This window comes from Leuciscus leuciscus (genome assembly GCF_965113295.1).
Source record: "Leuciscus leuciscus genome assembly, chromosome: 14".
Taxonomy (NCBI): domain Eukaryota; kingdom Metazoa; phylum Chordata; class Actinopteri; order Cypriniformes; family Leuciscidae; genus Leuciscus; species Leuciscus leuciscus.
In genome coordinates this window covers 37,877,310-37,895,673 of record NC_138738.1, presented here as the reverse complement: position 1 = coordinate 37,895,673, position 18,364 = coordinate 37,877,310, and the positions used below count along the sequence as shown (strand labels likewise).

The 18,364-nt window shown below is 38.4% G+C and overlaps 1 protein-coding gene and 1 long non-coding RNA gene across 2 annotated transcripts in view; both read left to right on the top strand.

Moving 5' to 3' along the window:
- ptprfa (protein tyrosine phosphatase receptor type Fa) overlaps positions 1 to 18,364 on the top strand; it is a 195,549-nt gene that overhangs the window by 101,483 nt on the left and 75,702 nt on the right. Inside the window, 4 exon segments of the mRNA XM_082136098.1 lie at positions 7,958 to 8,227; positions 13,873 to 14,454; positions 15,542 to 15,675; positions 16,520 to 16,664. Of these exon segments, the coding sequence (XP_081992224.1) occupies positions 7,958 to 8,227; positions 13,873 to 14,454; positions 15,542 to 15,675; positions 16,520 to 16,664 (1,131 nt within the window).
- LOC309474029 overlaps positions 16,912 to 18,364 on the top strand; it is a 3,656-nt gene continuing 2,203 nt past the window's right edge. The window contains exons 1-2 of the long non-coding RNA XR_014197194.1: positions 16,912 to 17,564; positions 17,601 to 18,364. The exon at positions 17,601 to 18,364 is cut by the window's right edge and continues 2,203 nt beyond it. This is a non-coding gene — a long non-coding RNA (uncharacterized lncRNA). The remainder of the gene's footprint in view (positions 17,565 to 17,600) is intronic.

Genomic DNA, 18,364 nt, shown 5'->3' with positions numbered 1-18,364 from the left:
CAGAGACCGCTAAAACCTTGTTTCAAAGAAAAACCTTTTATTTAACTCCCACTTTTGCCTGGCAAGTTAAAGACCACTTCAACTTCAGACCTTTAAATATGTGGATACGTTGCTCTTTGATTGTGTGCGTGTGTGTGTGTGTGTGTGTGTGTGTGTGTGTGTGTGTGTGTGTGTGTGTGTGTGTGTGTGTGTGTGTGTGTGTGTGTGTGTGTGTGTGTGTGTGTGTGTGTGTGTGTGTGTGTGTGTGTGTGTGTGTGTGTGTGTGTGTGTGTGTGTGTGTGTGTGTGTGTGTGTGTGTGTGTGTGTGTGTGTTTGTGTGTGCACGCACGTGTTCGATATGAAAGCAGGGGAAATGAGAAATCTTTGTCCATAAATTCTCCTGGTCTTCTTCCTCAAGCCCTCGACCAATCAGAGAGAAACTAATAAATGATGCATCGTGAAGATCATATCATGTGAATTCTCTCCGGAGCCCTTTGATCTTTACACAGTCCACACACTCTCAGGACGTGCCATTTGATGAATGACATTTAATATATATGTTTGAGTATCTAACGCTTTATGGTGAGAGAGAGAGAGATGTTCTCATTTTGTTAGTCCATGAATTTTTCAATGGTAGTGTCATACATTTATTGCTTTTCTATTCAAGGATTTATTATTGATGTCTTCAACTGTGTGTATATGTGTTTATCCTGCATTGTTATTCTATAATTAATGAGTAGGGCTGAATGATATAGCCCATAAAAAATATATGCAATATTTTATCCTTTTGGCTTATATCTCAATATTTAAGTATTTGCTTAAAATATTATTTTTATTTTTATTTTATTTTCATTGAGAGGAATCATCAGTTTTAATCATAGAGTCATTGCAAGTAAATTAAAATGCATAAAACAATAAGTAAAGTACAGTAAAAATGTTGAAGTAAAAAAAAAAAAAAAATCACATGGGTTTTCACTAAATAAATGAGAATATTTCAAGAGTTTTATTTATGTATTTTATTATTTTATTTTATTTATTATAAATAGTAATGCACAGTAAACGGTATTGGCCTAGGTATATATATTTACAAAAAATAAAATTGAAGCATATAAATTGCCACACAGGCACTTTGATCTAATGAATCATTGAATCGCTGAATCATTGAATCTATTCATTGAAATGAACAATTTGAAAGAACTGATTCACTTTCCAACTTTTTTTTGAGACTAAAATTAAATGAGTAATGCTATTAAAACTTCTTGATGGATATTTCACTAGAATCTCTCATTTAAACCTCAAATGTGTTTGGATAATCAAGCCGCAGGTGCAAAGCTAACTTCATATTGCCAACAAACAAATATTGCATATATTGTATTAAATATATCACCCAGCTCTACTAATGAGTATATTTTCTGTATGTTGTGATGTGGTTTTGTTCTTGTTTATAGTCTAATCTAGAGTCTCTCTACAGGTGTGTAAAGTTCACTGACACACACTTACATAACAGATCTCTTCTGAACGCTGTGTGTGGGCCTGTGTGTGTTTGTTTAGTGCGCTTCCTCCCCGTCTCTCTTTTACTCTTATTTCTCTCTGTCTTTTTTCTTTGGTTTCAACTGCAGTGAGTAGGTGTTCACACCTTTATCACTGTATATGAGAGTGATCATTCCATAATTGCTTATCCTTTCATGTGAAAGATGTGTGTGTATTCACTCTCATTCCCATGTGCCTTATCACACTGAGACACTCAAGCACTGTTGAGGGTCCTGCATCATGCTTCTTCTGTGTTTGTTTATTTGTTTGTATGTGTGTGTGTTTGTGCCTTAGTAAAAAAATAATAATTTTCTTACTCAGTATTTTTGGCTTGTTTTCCAGGGCAAATATTTAAGAATTCTTAAATCTAGATGCATTTACTTGAGAAGCAAAATGACTTCTGAAAACAATAAAAAGGATAAAAAGTTTTTAGACTACATAATTATTTTGAGTGCTACGATAGTCACTGTGTTGAGGACCAAAACCCATTAAACATGCTAGTCTTTCTGTCAGGACGTCGTAAAGCGGCATTGATTATTGTCCACTATGGCACACTATACCAGATTAAAAACTCAATTCAAAGGGAAAAGTTAATTTTTCTGACTCCACTGCCAGAAATGTGCTTTTTTTTAAAGCATAAACTCACTTAAATCCATTTTTCAGAGAGCAAGACTTCAGTCATTTTGCTTCTCAAGTAAATATGTCTTTATCTAAGAATTTTTAGATCATTATGATGAAAAACAAGACAAAAATTTGCGGTTGAAAGAGATTGCAGATACTATATGTTACTTGATTAATTTTGTGTGCGCACAGGTGTACATAATACAATTCATAACATAATGTTGTTGTTTTTTTATTCTAAAAATGCTAAATGTTTTCCTGTAGGGTTTGGGTTAGTCTATAGTACTTATATTTGTCACTAAGGTTATAGTTACCACCACAGTAATGCAAGAACGCATGTTAAGTATATGTTTGCAATGCATCGGCATTCAAATCTGACCTGTGTTATGCATAATCTGTCATAAAATACACCTTGATTTATAATACAAGAAATCTAGAAATGAATGGATGCACGAGTGTGTTTTGGTGCTGTTGTCGTCTCCATGTTCTCATCTCTCTTTTATGGATAAGCGGAATATTTGCCTGTTTTACTCTCTCTGTTTCTCCTTGTCTTCCTCCTGCTCTCTTCTCTTTTGTTTCCCTTCCTCCATCTTCATCGCACCCTGCCATCCAAAATCAATCCACTCCTCACTCTCAGACCAGCGGGAAGGTGCGTTCTTTTCACTATCTCTCCTCCTACGCAGAGGGTCGGCGGATGGGAGGCGTGTGTCCCCCTGCTGGCAGCTCCTGTCCCGCCGTGTGCCAGTCTCTCTGGAGCTCTGAATCTCTGACACTGTCCTCTCCCTTACAAACCCATGCATGCTGCTGGCTGCCTCTCATTTCAGCCTGCTCTTCTTCTTTACGTTGCATGTGACAGAACTGTGGATGTTTTGTTGTTTTCAGACATTTGTAAAAAGCCCTAGAGCAACTTCAGGGATCTTTTTGGCTGTTTTCACACTTCGATTGCTCGGTCTGAACCTGAGATCGATGCGTTGTGTTTTTTGGCTCCAAACCAATCTTTTGTGTAGTTTTTCAGCTATGCTTTTGTTTTCTGCCAAATTACATCCATGCCAATTGCAAATTATGCTAAGGTCCGTACAAAATATCCATCTGGCTGTTTTTTAAATGCTGTGTTGTTTTGCTTCGTATTTTTTGGCTTTTAACAGCAGTACTGAGTACTAGTAGCAACAGTTTATCACTATAGCAAAGTAATGACTCTTTACTTTACATTTGAACTCGTGTATTTGTTTCTTTGGTTTTAACTCCTAAAACTTAGCATGCACAGAATGACACTTTGAGTCGATGCGGTCGTTGCATCGCAAAAGATGGGAACAGTTGAAGTGTGAAAACACCCTTTGAGTCATGTGGATTTCTTCCAGTTATTTGGCTCGTATTAAGTATTTTTATGTACTCGCTTCAGAAGTTTTTCTTCTGTCCACGCGCATGAAAAGTAGGCATTTTGTGCAGCGTAGTCTGGTCTTGTTAGCGGAAACAGAGAATAGCAGCATCATTCTTTCTAAATGAACGGGGTGATTTGCTGTTGTTCAAAGCTTGAACTCAGAGGTCAAAGAACAATCAGAGGATTTCACCCTTAGCTTAGCGGATCAGACCTGTTTATAAACCAGTTCAAATTTCAAAGATGGCAGCAATTCCTCTTGCTCCTTCTTCAGAGGGCTTGTTCTCTTACGCCAGCAATCTGCCACAAAGCCTTTTGAGCTCTCAAGTATTTAAGCTGGCTAAAGCAGCTTTCATTGTTTGTTTTGGAATCAGCCATTTGGTGAGGACTCCCGATGTGGAGAACAATACAAACAGTCAGCAAGTAAGAATGCGGAAAGCAAAAGATATTTTCCTCTCCAGTTGTTTGTTTAAAAGAGAGTCATTATCCTTCCAAAAACCCGAAGTGGTTGAACCAGGGCATTCTGTACATAATCACAGAAACAAGCTGTTTCATTTAGACAAGAACATTGAATGACATTGACAAATTAGCTTCCCTTTTGAATGGGAACTCTCACCGCGTCCTCATAGTGTCCTCTAATAGGACGCAGTGTCTCGTTCCCCTTCTCAGGGAACCATCTAAGTCATGTGCTACAAAAGTCCAGAAACCAGAACACTCATTTGAAGAGCCTAATATAACATCAAGAACATTCAAATAACCATATAGCCACCAATTGTTCTTGATAAGGAGGTTCTGGTTGGGTTAACGTGTCCCAGGTTTCTGGCAGCCGTTTCTAGGTCACTCCGATCTCTATGATAATGATCTCTACAGGTCTTCATGTCTTAACGCATTCTTCACTTTATGTGGCTTTGGGCGAGATATCTTCAGCGCAGTCTCTCTCATTGGCTCCTGCAGAGCACAAATAAGACATTCCAACATAAATAATCGCCGTAGTCTTAGTTTTAATCTCTCTTGTTAATTATATTGGCGTATCTGTCTTGAGACAGCAGAAGACGCCATATATATGAGATAGCAAATGTATATATAAATATATCGTTTATTTATGTATTTTTTGTAGATGCACTTATATCAGTATATTGTACCTAATAAACCCAGCCATGGTGGTTGAACAGAAATGATTCTCAATTCACATTCAGTGAGTGTTCATTTTGGAGGATCTTTGGAGGAAAAAAAAAGGATTTTTTTTGGGCTTGTTCATTCTCCAGTATTTGTATAGGACTTTTATTTTGAGTTGATTGAGTCTGTAAAGCACAGCTTTGCTGCTGATTGGAGACTGATTCTACTAATCCACCTCAGACCATAGATTTGTAACAAGTTGACAGTCCAGAAAACGGTTCAAATGTAGTGATGTCTGTCCCTGACGGCAGAAACATTGGCAGGATCAGGAGTTTGCCTGTTGTTGAATCCCTCTCTGATCACAGCTTGTTACAGAGAGTTATCCAATCATGTTGTTTTGGTTTTTTTCCTCTATTGATCAAACAAAGCTAAAATTGGATTCTGTGCACTATTTTGTTCATTCTTTGATGCATTCGTTTAGATTTTTTTATTTTTTTTATTTTATTGGTGTTTTATTCTATAGGTCACACATGCATGCTCTGTTGACTATCGCTGATTTGTGCTTTTTTTGCTTCATGCTTGCATGGCCATTGATGTGCTTTGGATTATGTGTGTGCATGTGTGTGTGTGTGTGTGTGTGTGTGTGTGTGTGTGTGTGTGTGTGTGTGTGTGTGTGTGTGTGTGTGTGTGCGCGACTGTGAAATTGCTTGTGCATTGAATAAAGCCCAGTTACCTCCCTCTCCTGCAATCACCTCTCCATTAAAACAATGCTCTTTCTCTCTCTCGCTCTCTCTCTTCAAATTGCATGTATGTCTGCATGTCTAACTGCAAGCTTTCATTGCTCTGTTATCCCTCCCAGCAATACTTCTCACGAGATCAGTCACTAATGTCAGTTCCGCCCATTCTCTAACCTCACCGCGACCACTGGCATCGCTCACGCCGGTCTGTTTTACTAGCCAGCAAAGACTTCTCAAACTTTCTTAACAGCCTCTAACTGAGAGAAACTCTTGCCATCATGTCGTGACCATCCCTCATGTCCATGGGTAACATCATCCTCTCTATGTACAGTGACTAACGTGGATTAATGTCATGTCTCTCTTACACTATTACACCTGCAGGCATTCCAACTAACACACTTAACTCAATCTCAAAAGTCCAAACTCTGCGCTCATCTCTCAAAGATGACGATTATTACGGCCACCCCTGGCCATGTCCAGTACAGAGCAGACCCCATAAGCACAATTTGCTCAGTGTTTACCTGACTTGAGTCAATACATTTTGCAATAAATATTGATTTACTGTACCTGAACCACAGCAATATGTTCAAATTACACACACACACAGAAAAGAAACAAAAAGTCATAACCAAACACTTTTTTGTCTTAACTAGCCACAATCATCGAAGATGTTTGTCAGTTCATCAGTTTTCATTTTTGTTTGTGTACAGTGGAATCTCATTGGTTTAAAGTCTTACTCTACACATTTGATTGGCTTTGAGGTTTTATTTCTTACGACAGATTTGTCACATATAACCTGGTTTGGTGTTCTGGGTAGTGTGAGTTTGCTTATTTTCTCGTATAACACATGGCCAAGAAGCCGCTCTAGATGCACACAGTTAAATCTCACCTGATAATGCTGAAAATGAACACTACTCTTATAAACCATTTAAAATGTGTGTGTGTGTGTGTGTGTGTGTGTGTGTGTGTGTGTGTGTGTGTGTGTGTGTGTGTGTGTGTGTGTGTGTGTGTGTGTGCGTGCGTGAAAAAGAGACATCTTGAGTTTATTTTTGGAGTTTGGGTGGTAGCTAGTTCTCTACTTTCCAGTAATTGCATTCAAGTCAAATAAACACTGAGCATTTGTTATCCTCTAGCCCCACACTTTCTTCGGTCATCCGCAATAATTTCCTGTGTCTGGAAATGTGAAGGTAATGACAAGGAAATTAACAGGTAATGTTCAGATTTGGAAGTGAGCTGGAGTCTCTCAGAAGTGAGACTTGTTTATCCGTGAATATAAGCAGATGTCTGGACGCAGAGCTCCCTGTTAAACTCAGCTGCCATCTGCAAACAATTCCACTTTATATACGGAGAGACATTATAAAAGATTGGTTTATTAGCAATCTCTCCATGGACTCTCTCAGACGGCTTCTTCCATGAAGTCTACAGAAAATGCTGCTCTTTTATGGGAGCTCTGCAGATTCACAGAGCGTTTGCTGTGTCTTCAGTGGACAGGATGGTTTGGCTTTGGCTGCACACCAACTCAATGTGTGTGAAGGGTCACAATCTTCTGCCATCAAATTATGCTGGTCTTGATCCAAGTGGGAAGCATTTCATTGCAAAAAAAAAAAAAAAAAGTTTACAGAATTACTTCTGAGCTTCTTCATGCCATTATTTAAATACACAAATGTGGCATATGAAAATAGTTTTTTTTACAAGAATTTTCAAAATAAACATCTTTAAAAAAAATGTAAAAAAGATTTGTCGATAAACTATAAATATGATTTTATTTAATGATTTGGGCGGAAGATATGCAGAATTTTGGAAAAACTCAGATCTGACAGTCTCATTGATGACTGACAGCATAATCAAATTAGCTTTAATATTTAATAATTAAATATGCAAGGGGTAGTGAAGATGTAGAACTTTATAAATGACTGAATTTTGTAGAAAATTCAGTGAAATCTGACTTTTCAGAGTCTGTTTCCCATTTTATATCTATGAAACGATAAAGGAAATGTGCGCTGCACTGCTAAGCTATCAGTCACATTGATGAGACAGTCTAAAGTTCAAATCTGAGACGTGACATTCGTCTGTCTGCGTCTCTTTGAGCTCCTGAGTGTCTGTCAGTCCAAGATAGTGTGACAGGGACCGGCAAAGTAGGAAAAAAAGCATTGCACACCTCAGTGAGACTGGTCTTTAGAAATGGTTTTGTGACCAGTTGTGGTTGAGGTTGCTCTTTGTCTGCATTTTTACTGTGTATTTGTGATACAAAGAGAGTTAATTTAGTGACATAACAATAAATAGCTTGCCAGCACTTTGAAAGAAATCAAATTTGATGAGACAATAAGGAAACTCGACTAAAAGAGCCAAAAAATCCTTGAGATGCATTTACTGTCAAAAACACTCTTATCTGATGAATACTTAGCTCTCCGCTCTATTCCCTTGAATTAGTTTGGCTTTTGTCCATTCAGATTAATCAGTCAGAGAGCTAATTCATATATTATATCTCTCACATTTTCAAATAAAGACTCTATATCCTAGAGGTCAATGGTGTATATCCAGAGCCATGCTTTCCTGTATCTGCGTTCTGCTTCTAACATCATCTGCGCTCCTCCAACAGTCCGGCGAGTTCCGCCACGTTTCTCAATCCCGCCTACCAATCACGAAGTGATGCCGGGCGGCAGCGTGAACCTCACCTGCGTGGCGGTGGGCGCTCCCATGCCCTATGTGAAGTGGATGAGGGGTGAACAGGAGCTAACCAAAGAGGAGGAGATGCCCATTGGCCGAAATGTGCTGGAGCTCACCAACATCCGGCAGTCGGCGAACTACACCTGTGTGGCTATATCCTCTCTGGGCATGATCGACACCACAGCTCAGATCATGGTCAAAGGTAAGAGACGTCTAGCCTCAGGATCTACTTCATCTTTGCACTTGTATGAAACGTGCTTGATAAGCCCTAGTCGGATGGTAAGTGTTTCTCATATAGATGTCCGTAAAAATAAATTTGCATGGCACCTCAGTGATAAAACTCAAGCATTCGGATGGAGATTTACTCTCGAGTTTTGTGATTGTATGAACCCAGGTCACGTGGTCAGTCGCATGATTGTCTGCGGTAAATAAAATGTCATATGCTTGGAATAATAAGAATAAATTCATCTTTCATTTAATATCAGGAAAATTATATCCTATTTATCATGTGATTATTTAAATCTCCTGTTTAAAAATAGGAAGATAGATGCGCTATTGTTTATTGTCTTTTATGTCAGAATGGTGGATGTCATTTTTAAAAATATGGAAATTAGCTGAAATAATTTAATACAGCCTCTTATTCACATTTTTAGTGTATATAATTGCTGGCATAATAACGGCCCATTTCAAATGTTTACGTGCTTTTCTTCTCTTTCTCCTTTGAGCAAGAATGAAATATCGTTCTTGTAAATACTTTCCAGCATTTCAGTAATAAAAGTTTAGGCTACATCTTTAAAATGCATCTAAATTACAGTGAAGTGCCACCGTACGGTGCTCGGCAGTGGTCAAAAAGGATTTAAACAGTGAATTTTAAGTGATCTCTTCTTGTGAACTCTTGTGATTTAGACAGCAGTTAAATTACCACACGACCTAGGTAGAAAAAACAAATAGTTTTTCTGAAGAAAAACAGACATTCTTGATTCAGACGGCAATAAAATCACAGACTAGCCCCTGTAAATGTTGAAAATACCTTATGACCCCATGAGATACGATTACCGTCCAAATAGGGCTATAGTTCTCATACTGTATATGATTAAAGATACACTACTGTTCAAAAGTTACTGCTGTATCAGAAAACAGTAAAAATACAGTAAAAAAAAAAAAAAAAAAAAAGTATAGTTGTGGAATATGTTTTACTGTTTAAATAATAGTTTTTGGTTTATTACTTGGTATATTACTAGGATATTGGCTGTTTATTAGTACTTATAAAGCACATATTAATGCCTTATTCTACATGATCATATTCTACATCCCTTAATCCACCCAATACCTAAACTTAACAACTATCTTTCTAACTATTAATAAGCAGTAATTATGAGTTTGAGGCAAAAGTCGTAATTTATAGTTAGTTAATAGTGAGAATTGGACCCATAACTAGTGTCACCCTGTTTTCTATATGAATATATTTTAAAATGCTCAACAACAGTTCTGCATAATATTTTTGTGGAAACAGTGATAGATTTTTTTTGGATGCTTTGATGAATAACGTTCAAAATAACAAGTATTTATTGAAATAGAATTTTTTTCTAATGTTATAAATGCTGTTACTTTTATCAGTTTAATCCATCCTTTCTGAATTGCGAATCAATTATACATAACACATTTGCACCCACACAAATGAGAAATGTATTGGAGTAAACATTTTAATTTGCTTTTCAAAAACATTTATTTTCAAATAAACTAGTCATGTTGCAAAAAAATCTACTCAAATGCAGTAATGAAGTATGCTTGGTAACATTAACTTAAAGAAATAAATAGCCTTTTTAATCTTTGTCCCCGAGTGATCCATACATCTGGCATTGATATCAGTTGTGTACTTAAAGTTTGTGATTATCTGTGATTATCTAGACGGTGATAAACAAAGCTGCTCTAATCCGATTGGATGCTGGGCCCTGAAATGCTGAGAGTGAAATCTCATCAATAACACACTCATGGGGATTCCCACCGACCCAGACCGACAGCGCATGCAATCACCTCATCAATGTTTCATCAGAACTGAAATGTGATGAGGAGATCTCTCTCCTCCTTTTTTCCGCCTTGACAGAGTGAACAAAATCTCTGCGCTCCCAATGATCATTAAGGATTATTTTAGGGCTGTTGCGTGATAATGAATCTATTCGAAACGTTTCATTGTCCCAAATATTATCATGTTAAACTCTTGCGTGAAAGAGCGCACTCTCAGTACTACTGTTCTGTGAGATCCAGAAAGAGGAAACTAAACCACTTCTCAAAACCCTATAGCTACAGCATAAACTGCTGTAAATCACTCCAAACTAGGGTGACCACCATCAAACAAACCAAATGTGGGACGATTATAAGTTTGTGTGGGACAATGTGGGACATGTTACCAACACTTAAACATAACCTGAAACTGTTATATGTTTATCTAACTTAATAAAAAAAAACTATTCTGCATTTCAGCTTATAAAAATGCTTTGTTCTTTAGTCCCTTCCAGAAAACACCATTACATCACAAGGTAACATTACGGGCCCTATTGTAACGATCTGAAACGCAAGTATCAACGCGCGAAACGCAAGTAAATTTGTGAGCGGATCTCGGGTGCTGTTGCTATTATACCGGCGGGATAAATGACTCTTGCCCCCGACGCAAATCTAAAATGGGTTGGTCTGAAGTAGCTTCATTACTCATAGGTGTGGTTTGGGTGTAACGTGACACAAACCAATCAGAGCGACATCTCACATTCCCTTTAAGAGCGGGCGCGCTTGTTCCATGGCGGATTGCTATTATAACGGCGGATTTGCCAGACGCACGCCAGGAGCGGTTCACAGCTGAGGAGACCGACGTTCTCGTCAGGGCCGTAAAACACAGAGAAGGGACATTGGGGATGGAGAAACACACCCAAATTAACTTCGGTTAAACAGGCGTATAAAAATTTTGGTAAATGTGTAAGCTAGATTTATGGCTATTTTTTCACATCTTCATGGACACAACAATGATTTCCCTCGTGTGTTAATATTTTTACTTGTAATAATGTATGGTTTTCTAAAAATGAGAACTGCTGCGTCTGTGTGTAGAAGAGAGAAGCAAAGTGTATGCGCGTTGTGCACACGCTACAATGATTATGGCCAAGCATGCGCCCTTAAAATAGCATCTGAATAACATGCGCAACGTGCCACTGACTTTAGACTAGGTTTTTCCTGGTCAGTGGCGGAATTATTTTCTAAACCTGCAAAATAGCACCAGGGAACATTTGTGCCGGAACACGCCTCCTCTTTGCGCTGAACCGCCCCCGGGAGCGCAAGTTAATTTCCTAATTTACCGATGTGCGTCTGTGGAGGGAAAAGTCCGCTGTGCGTGGGTGCAAAATAGGAATGATACATGCGTCAGTGTACAAAGTCAATTGCGCTGGGTGCAAGATAGGGCCCTTCATGTCTTTATTTTACATGTCATTTAAATTCAACATCACTGAGCCCAAAGGCAGCAGGCATCATGCAGATAACTATTGAAACAGTTCTGACCAAGTCCAACTAAAATCCAACAAAATAAATAATGAACAAATAAAATATAAAACAACATGAAATTAGATCATTGACAGTCTTATATATTAAGAATATATTAAACCAAAAACTTTCATATTTTTAGAAAGGATGTGAATCAAAACAACCACATCAGGCAACAAGTTGATAAATTCTGTTAAATTTTCATTTTAATTCACCGAATTATCCATTTGTTTTCTGACAGGGAACACATGGAACGAATCACCTGTCCACATTTTGATTGACAGCCGTTACAACCAACTAGTGACCGTGTTTACTCCTTTCCTTTCAACTATTGGATAGGATTTAATAAACGGCTGTTGTATTTGTACTTCTGACGAAGCGCTGTTAAATAAAGGTGAAAAACTACGCCGCAAAAATAATAAATAAAATGCTTTCTTAAAAAGGCAAAAGAACACATGCACATTTTCTTAATGATAATTAAAAACCAATAGACTGATGAAAATGCGGGACATTTTCTCAGTATGCGATGTGCGGGACAAGGGGGGGAAATGCTGTGTGGTTCAACACAAAGCGGGACGGGTGGTCACCCAACTCCAAACACCAAACAACTCTCTCTAAAAGACTTCTTACAAAGTGTACTGTGTTGATTCTTCTGAGCTCTCCATTAGTCGGTGAAACAGCAAACTGTTATCGCTGTATCTAGAGAGGTGTTGAAAATAAAGAATTTAGAGTAGCAGAATTTGAGCTGGATTCAGGCAAATGGAGTCGAGTTACAACATTAGCATTGATTAAAGCGTTTTGAGAGTATCTGGCATTACAGTGGGTATTTCTCACTGCTCTGCTCTGCTCTGCCGTCATGCATTATCATGTTAGCTGAGGTTAATATCATGTGTTTTGGGATTTCTTGCTATAGCAGCTGTGGTGCTTTAAGCCTCCTAAAAAGGTTTTGGTGTGTTTTTCTGTCCTTTTCCACTCTGCTGCTGCTTATTCGGGGTGATCTGTTTGGATTCTGACAGCTGTCCAATTGCATATTGCACAAAAGTTGTTTAGAGTCAATTTCAGAAGCTATTTTATGACAATACAGGCATTTTTCAACTCGCCTGTGGAAATAGGATGAGCTGACCGATCTAGTCTATGATACAGACACAGAACAATCACAAGAACAGCGTTTAACACAGCACAATTTTCTACATTCATCTTAAATGCCAGGTCATTACCACATATCTGCCCTGAGAAATGTCACATATAGGCCAATATTTGCATTAATTTGGCATATGTTAGCATGTCAGAACATGTGGTTTAGTAGCAGAAACACTGAGAAGATTAGAAGGACTAAAAACATTTGATACCAGTTTATTTGAACCAGTGTTATTTATTTGAGTATTTATTAATATTTTTTAATTAGCTTTTATTTTTATACTTTTAGTAATTTTGTTTTGTGCTTCTGTCATTTTTATTAGTTTTTGATTTTTTATATTTTTATATAGCTTTATATTTAGGTTTTAGTCATTTTATGTACTTTATTACCCAGGCAATATAGCACTTTTTTTAAGGTTATTTATCTAATATATATATATATATATATATATATATATATATATATATATATATATATATATATATATATATATATATATATATTCAGCTTTATTTCAGTTATCAAAAAGTATTTTTAATAGTTTTACGTAGTTAACATAAAATTTAAACAGTGAAGCACTATATAATATAAGATATTGACGGACTAATTATTTAAAGTGCATTCTTTATTGTGTTAGGATCTTTCATTATTGTTCATTATTTACAGCTATGTGTGTACTGTGAGGATAATTGGATGTTATAGGTATCAAATATGAGTGTTCAGATTGAGAAAAGTACATTAATTAACAGAACACTGCGTTTTAAATAAAAATCCCATTGAAAATCTATTCTGGGGGGAAAATACTGCTACTTAACTAAACAAAAGTATGTGTTTCTGTTGTGTTTGAGATATAAAAGGTATAAAGGTCTAATTTTCTGTTAAAATATTGGGCCTGAATTCACCTTAATTAATTAAAGAAAACACATCACACTGCCCTTTCTGAGTCACTCTAGATCAGGGTGCAAAGCTCAGTTCTTGGAGGGCCACATCCCTGCAGAGTTTAGCTTCAACCTTAATTAAACGCACCTGATCCAGCTAATTAATTCCTTCAGGCTTATGGAAAGCAGTGTTGGAAACTTTTAGTAAAGGTTTGCAGTCCTTCTCTAGATGTTGTCTGTTTTCCAATAGTATGCCTTTTAACAATCAAAATTGTCAAGGAACTAAATATGTTTATTCATGTTTCTCAGCTCTGCCCCGCCCCCCGACCTCTCTGATCGTCACAGAAACCACCGCCACCAGTGTAACTCTAACATGGGATTCCGGCAACCCCGAACCCGTGTCGTACTATGTGATTCAGTACCGGGCCAAAGTCTCGGACAACGGTTTCCAGGAAGTGGACGGAGTTGCTTCCACGCGCTACAGCATCGGTGGGTTGAGTCCTTACTCCGAGTACGAATTCCGTGTCATGGCGGTCAATAACATCGGGCGCGGGCCGCCCAGCGGGACGGTAGAGACACGCACCAGCGAACAGGCCCCGTCGTCTCCTCCGCTGCGCGTTCAGGCCCGGATGCTGAGCGCCACGACCATGCTGGTGCAGTGGGAACCACCCGAAGAGCCCAATGGACAGATACGAGGATATCGAGTGTATTACACGTCTGATCTGCATTTCCCGATCAGCGCGTGGCAGAAACACAACACAGAGGACAGCAGCCTGACCACTATCTCCGGCCTGGTGCCTGACATCACGTACGGGCTCCGCGTGCTGGCGTTCACCTCTGTGGGAGACGGTCCTCCTTCTGACACCCTGCAGGTGAAAACACAGCAAGGAGGTGAGATGTGTGCTTATATAATACATTGCTTTTTTTTTTTTTTATGATCGAATTGATATCAGTATGTGCTGAGAAAAGACTCCAAATGAAGATCATTTGAAGACACACTACAAAAGATGGCTTCAAAAGTCAATATGGTATAATGTATATCGAACCTTAAAAGGGTTCTGTCAGGCATATCAGAACCTTTTAATGGCTTCCATTATGGGATAATTTTTATGGATTTAGTTTCAATTCATTAATCTGGTAAACTGGTTTTAAATTTTTGTAAAATTTTATGAATTAAACAGCTCGTAAACATACTTTATCACTAGAAAAAATTTAAATAACCCATGAAACATGAATGTATTATGCAATAATTTAAGACATTTTTCATTATATAAAACCTTTTTAGTATAAAGTGTTCTTTAAAACTGTGTCAAGATCCCTAGGGTTCGGTATATAACCTATTTGAAACTTTTTGCATGGCTGCTTGCCACATAAGTAAATAATTAGACACAAAATATATTCAAGCTAAAGTATTTTATTAGCTCAGTAATCGCAAAGCATCCGCAAATCGAAACGGTTCCTAGCAAGCAGCTTTGAGCCTAGACGAATGAACAAGTTCAATCAAATGGTAATTTAAGGATCTTATAAGTTAATACTCACAAATAATGACGGGGAGATGAAATATTGATTTGAGCAGAAACCGTTTTAAAATCTTACCTATTTATAATCTTATAATCCAGTACAGTGTACAAAACAATCATTCTAGCAACCAGACAAACACTTTAACAATAAAGGTCTACTGATAATACTGGAGTCCTCTAGTTTCATTTTACAGTAAATACAGTCGATAACTGAGGCTCAAGATGGCACCAGCTGTGTTTGAATCAAACGAGAGAGAGAGGTGTGATACGAGAGACGTGGCCTTAGATACCCGGATGAGGGTCATGATACAGCGTTGCTATTGATAATGGTCATTATTGGGGAATATCTGACCTTGGAATGCCTGATTCAACCAATCAGAATCAAGCATTTCAGAGAGCTGTGTAATGTATTGTGTGATTTAAGTGTGTAGTAAGACAAACCACATCTCTGACTGCAGTCCCGGCCCAGCCCACTGGTTTTGAAGCGGAGGCAGAGCTCGACACTCGAATCATGCTGTCATGGCTGTGGCCCGTCCAGGATCAGATCACCAAATATGAGCTCACATACTGGGAGGCCGACTCTGACAACAAGGTAAAATCACTGAATCTGTGTGTGTTTGGCTACAGTGGGTTCAGAATGGCATTACTAGCACACTGAAAATAATATCTTTGCAGTTTGCAGTATGTACACAGAATGCCAATTATCTGGAAATCATTCCTGGATGAATTACAGTGTACAATATAAAGTATACATTATGAGCACACTGTGTGGTCTGCTGTATCCTATAATGAAATGCAGTTATTTTGAACGCATAAATTGGATGTCAGTTACGTTTTTTAAGATTGATTTGACCTCTTTTTTCTTTCTTTTTAAAGGCACACTATGCAGTTTCCGTTTTTGTCAAACACCGCCCCCTAGAGTCGCTGTGGAGTACTTGTATTTAACGTTACTGTCGTAAATGCCACTCACGCAGAGCCGTCTCTGCACCCTTCCGACCGCACTTTCTTCGTCGACTCTGCCATGATTCTCGTCTGAAATGCGTGCTAGTGTCTTCCATAGAGGATGCTTCATATGTTGTTGATGTATGTGACGTCGTGTCGTAAAGCAAGCCGTGATTCTCGCGAGATTTGTCGGGGCGCCACTTCTCAAACCGGCATTGCTGGATTCGACAGCGGCATCCGGCCCAGCTTTGCTATCGGGATGATTCGTCCTACTACGAGTTTGTTTACCATCAAAATGATTTCGAAGCTGTTATATTAAGGTACAAATCTTGCATAGTGTGCCTTTAATAGATTGACACAAAAAATTGCTTAAAAGTGCAGTAAGCGATTTCTGGTGAACCCTGTTGATGTTTGAAATCAACATAATCAACATATATTTGAGCATATAGCCTATGTGTGGTTCTCACACTCTCTTTATCTTTAATCCATGGCAGCACCACATCACCTTTGACCCCGCTGGCTCGTATGCGGTTGAAGGCCTGAAGCCAGACACACTCTACATGTTCTCTCTGGCGGCGCGCTCTGAGATGGGGCTCGGGGTTTACACACAGCCTGCAGAAGCTCGCACGGCACAGTCCAGTAAGTGGCGAAACTCAAACTATAACCATCTCAAAGTTTGACCATTTCTGAGCAGCTCAATACCATCCTAGTCACTCGGCTAAAGATGAGGTACGCTTTTTAACCACCCCAAATATGTTTTCATGTTTGCTTTGTTAACCAGCACCATGTCATTTGCTTTTATGAAACATTATTACATTAAAACATTTAGTGCATGTGTTTACAAACAAAATGCAAAAATGTTACCTTCAAAAGCACAAAAAAATTTTTTTGGTTCAAGAGACCTTGGCTAACATTTATAAGTGGTTTCAGGGGAGGGAAAAATTTAATATTACAAAAGTATAGATTACAATATGTCACCTTTAACATGTTACTTGTCAATGTTATTTATCTCGCACTCTCGCCATACAAAAGACCCTGTGTTTTCCAGAGCAGAGCAGCGCTGGCGTCCGTTTCATACACTTTTTAACTGCATCAGACCAGTTTTTTGAGGATCAAAAGCTCAAAAGTTTCAGGTTCAGGGTCGGCGTAGAGCTGCAGTGACCGTGGAGTGTGACACACACTGAGGCGTCGGAATGACGCAGGCGCTACAGCTTAATCTCTGTCCTCATCTTCCTCCGTCTCCAGAGATATGGACTAAAGCTGAGATATTTATGACAGCACCTCACAGAGATCTCCTGGTATTCAGAGCTATTTGTTAGACGTGTCAGCTTTGAAAGGTTTGTTCTTGGTTCCCATAGAAACACTTGCTTTTTCTTTCTGTGTTTTTTTTTTTTTTTTTAGTCACTGTCCTCAAAGACCTGTGAGCCGAGACACCAAAATCCCTCTGTCTCTCACTCTCTTTCTCTCTCTCTCTAATTCTATGCCAGATCCTAGTGAGCTGCCTAGATAGGGCAGGTTCACACAGAACGCGGCGGGTCAGTAAAAGGGGAGGGGGAGGGGGAGGGGGAGGGGGAGGGGGGGGGGGGGGGTGCAGGGTAGAGACACATTTTTGAAAAGTTGAACTTTTAACTTGCGAAATGCGTTTTTAAAAACAACATGTCATTCGTGAGATGCTGCAAAAGATACAAGACGTGAGTGCAATGGTCAAACACAACCGTCTTCCACATGTTTGCATAGAAAAACTATGGAAAAGTAAGCGCTGTGGAATAGAAAAACACGATATATGTGTACGTCTCCTAAGGAAGCTCGCTGACCCAACTTCAATGGGTCAGCATGAAAATGTAAAACACTTTACATAGGCTTATATGGAGCACAAAAGGATACGTTTTGAAGAATGTTCACAGTCTAGTCAAATCAGGTCACATTTATTTATAAAGCGCTTTGTACAATACAGATTGTTTCAAAGCAGCTTCACGTTAATGTTGTAAATTATGAATTATGAAAGAAATTCAATTTCAGCTGTAAAGCAGCTCTACGGAAGATAATATTGTCATTAATGAGCTCAAGTCAGTTCAATGGTGATTATATTTAGCAAAGTTGGTGTAATTATCCAGCTCAATTCAGTCTAATTTTATTCTCATCCGAGAGTATCATTGCAATATCGATAATACACTTTATCATGCTTTTTTTTGTGCTTCAGTCGGCATGAAACGGAAGTTGTGGTCGTCCCTTCTTCCCTATTGTGATGTGAATCGGAGTAAAATGGCTTCTCAATGTTAAGTTATTAATCATTTTTAAATTATGATATATTTTTTTTAATTATGTACACATATATTATT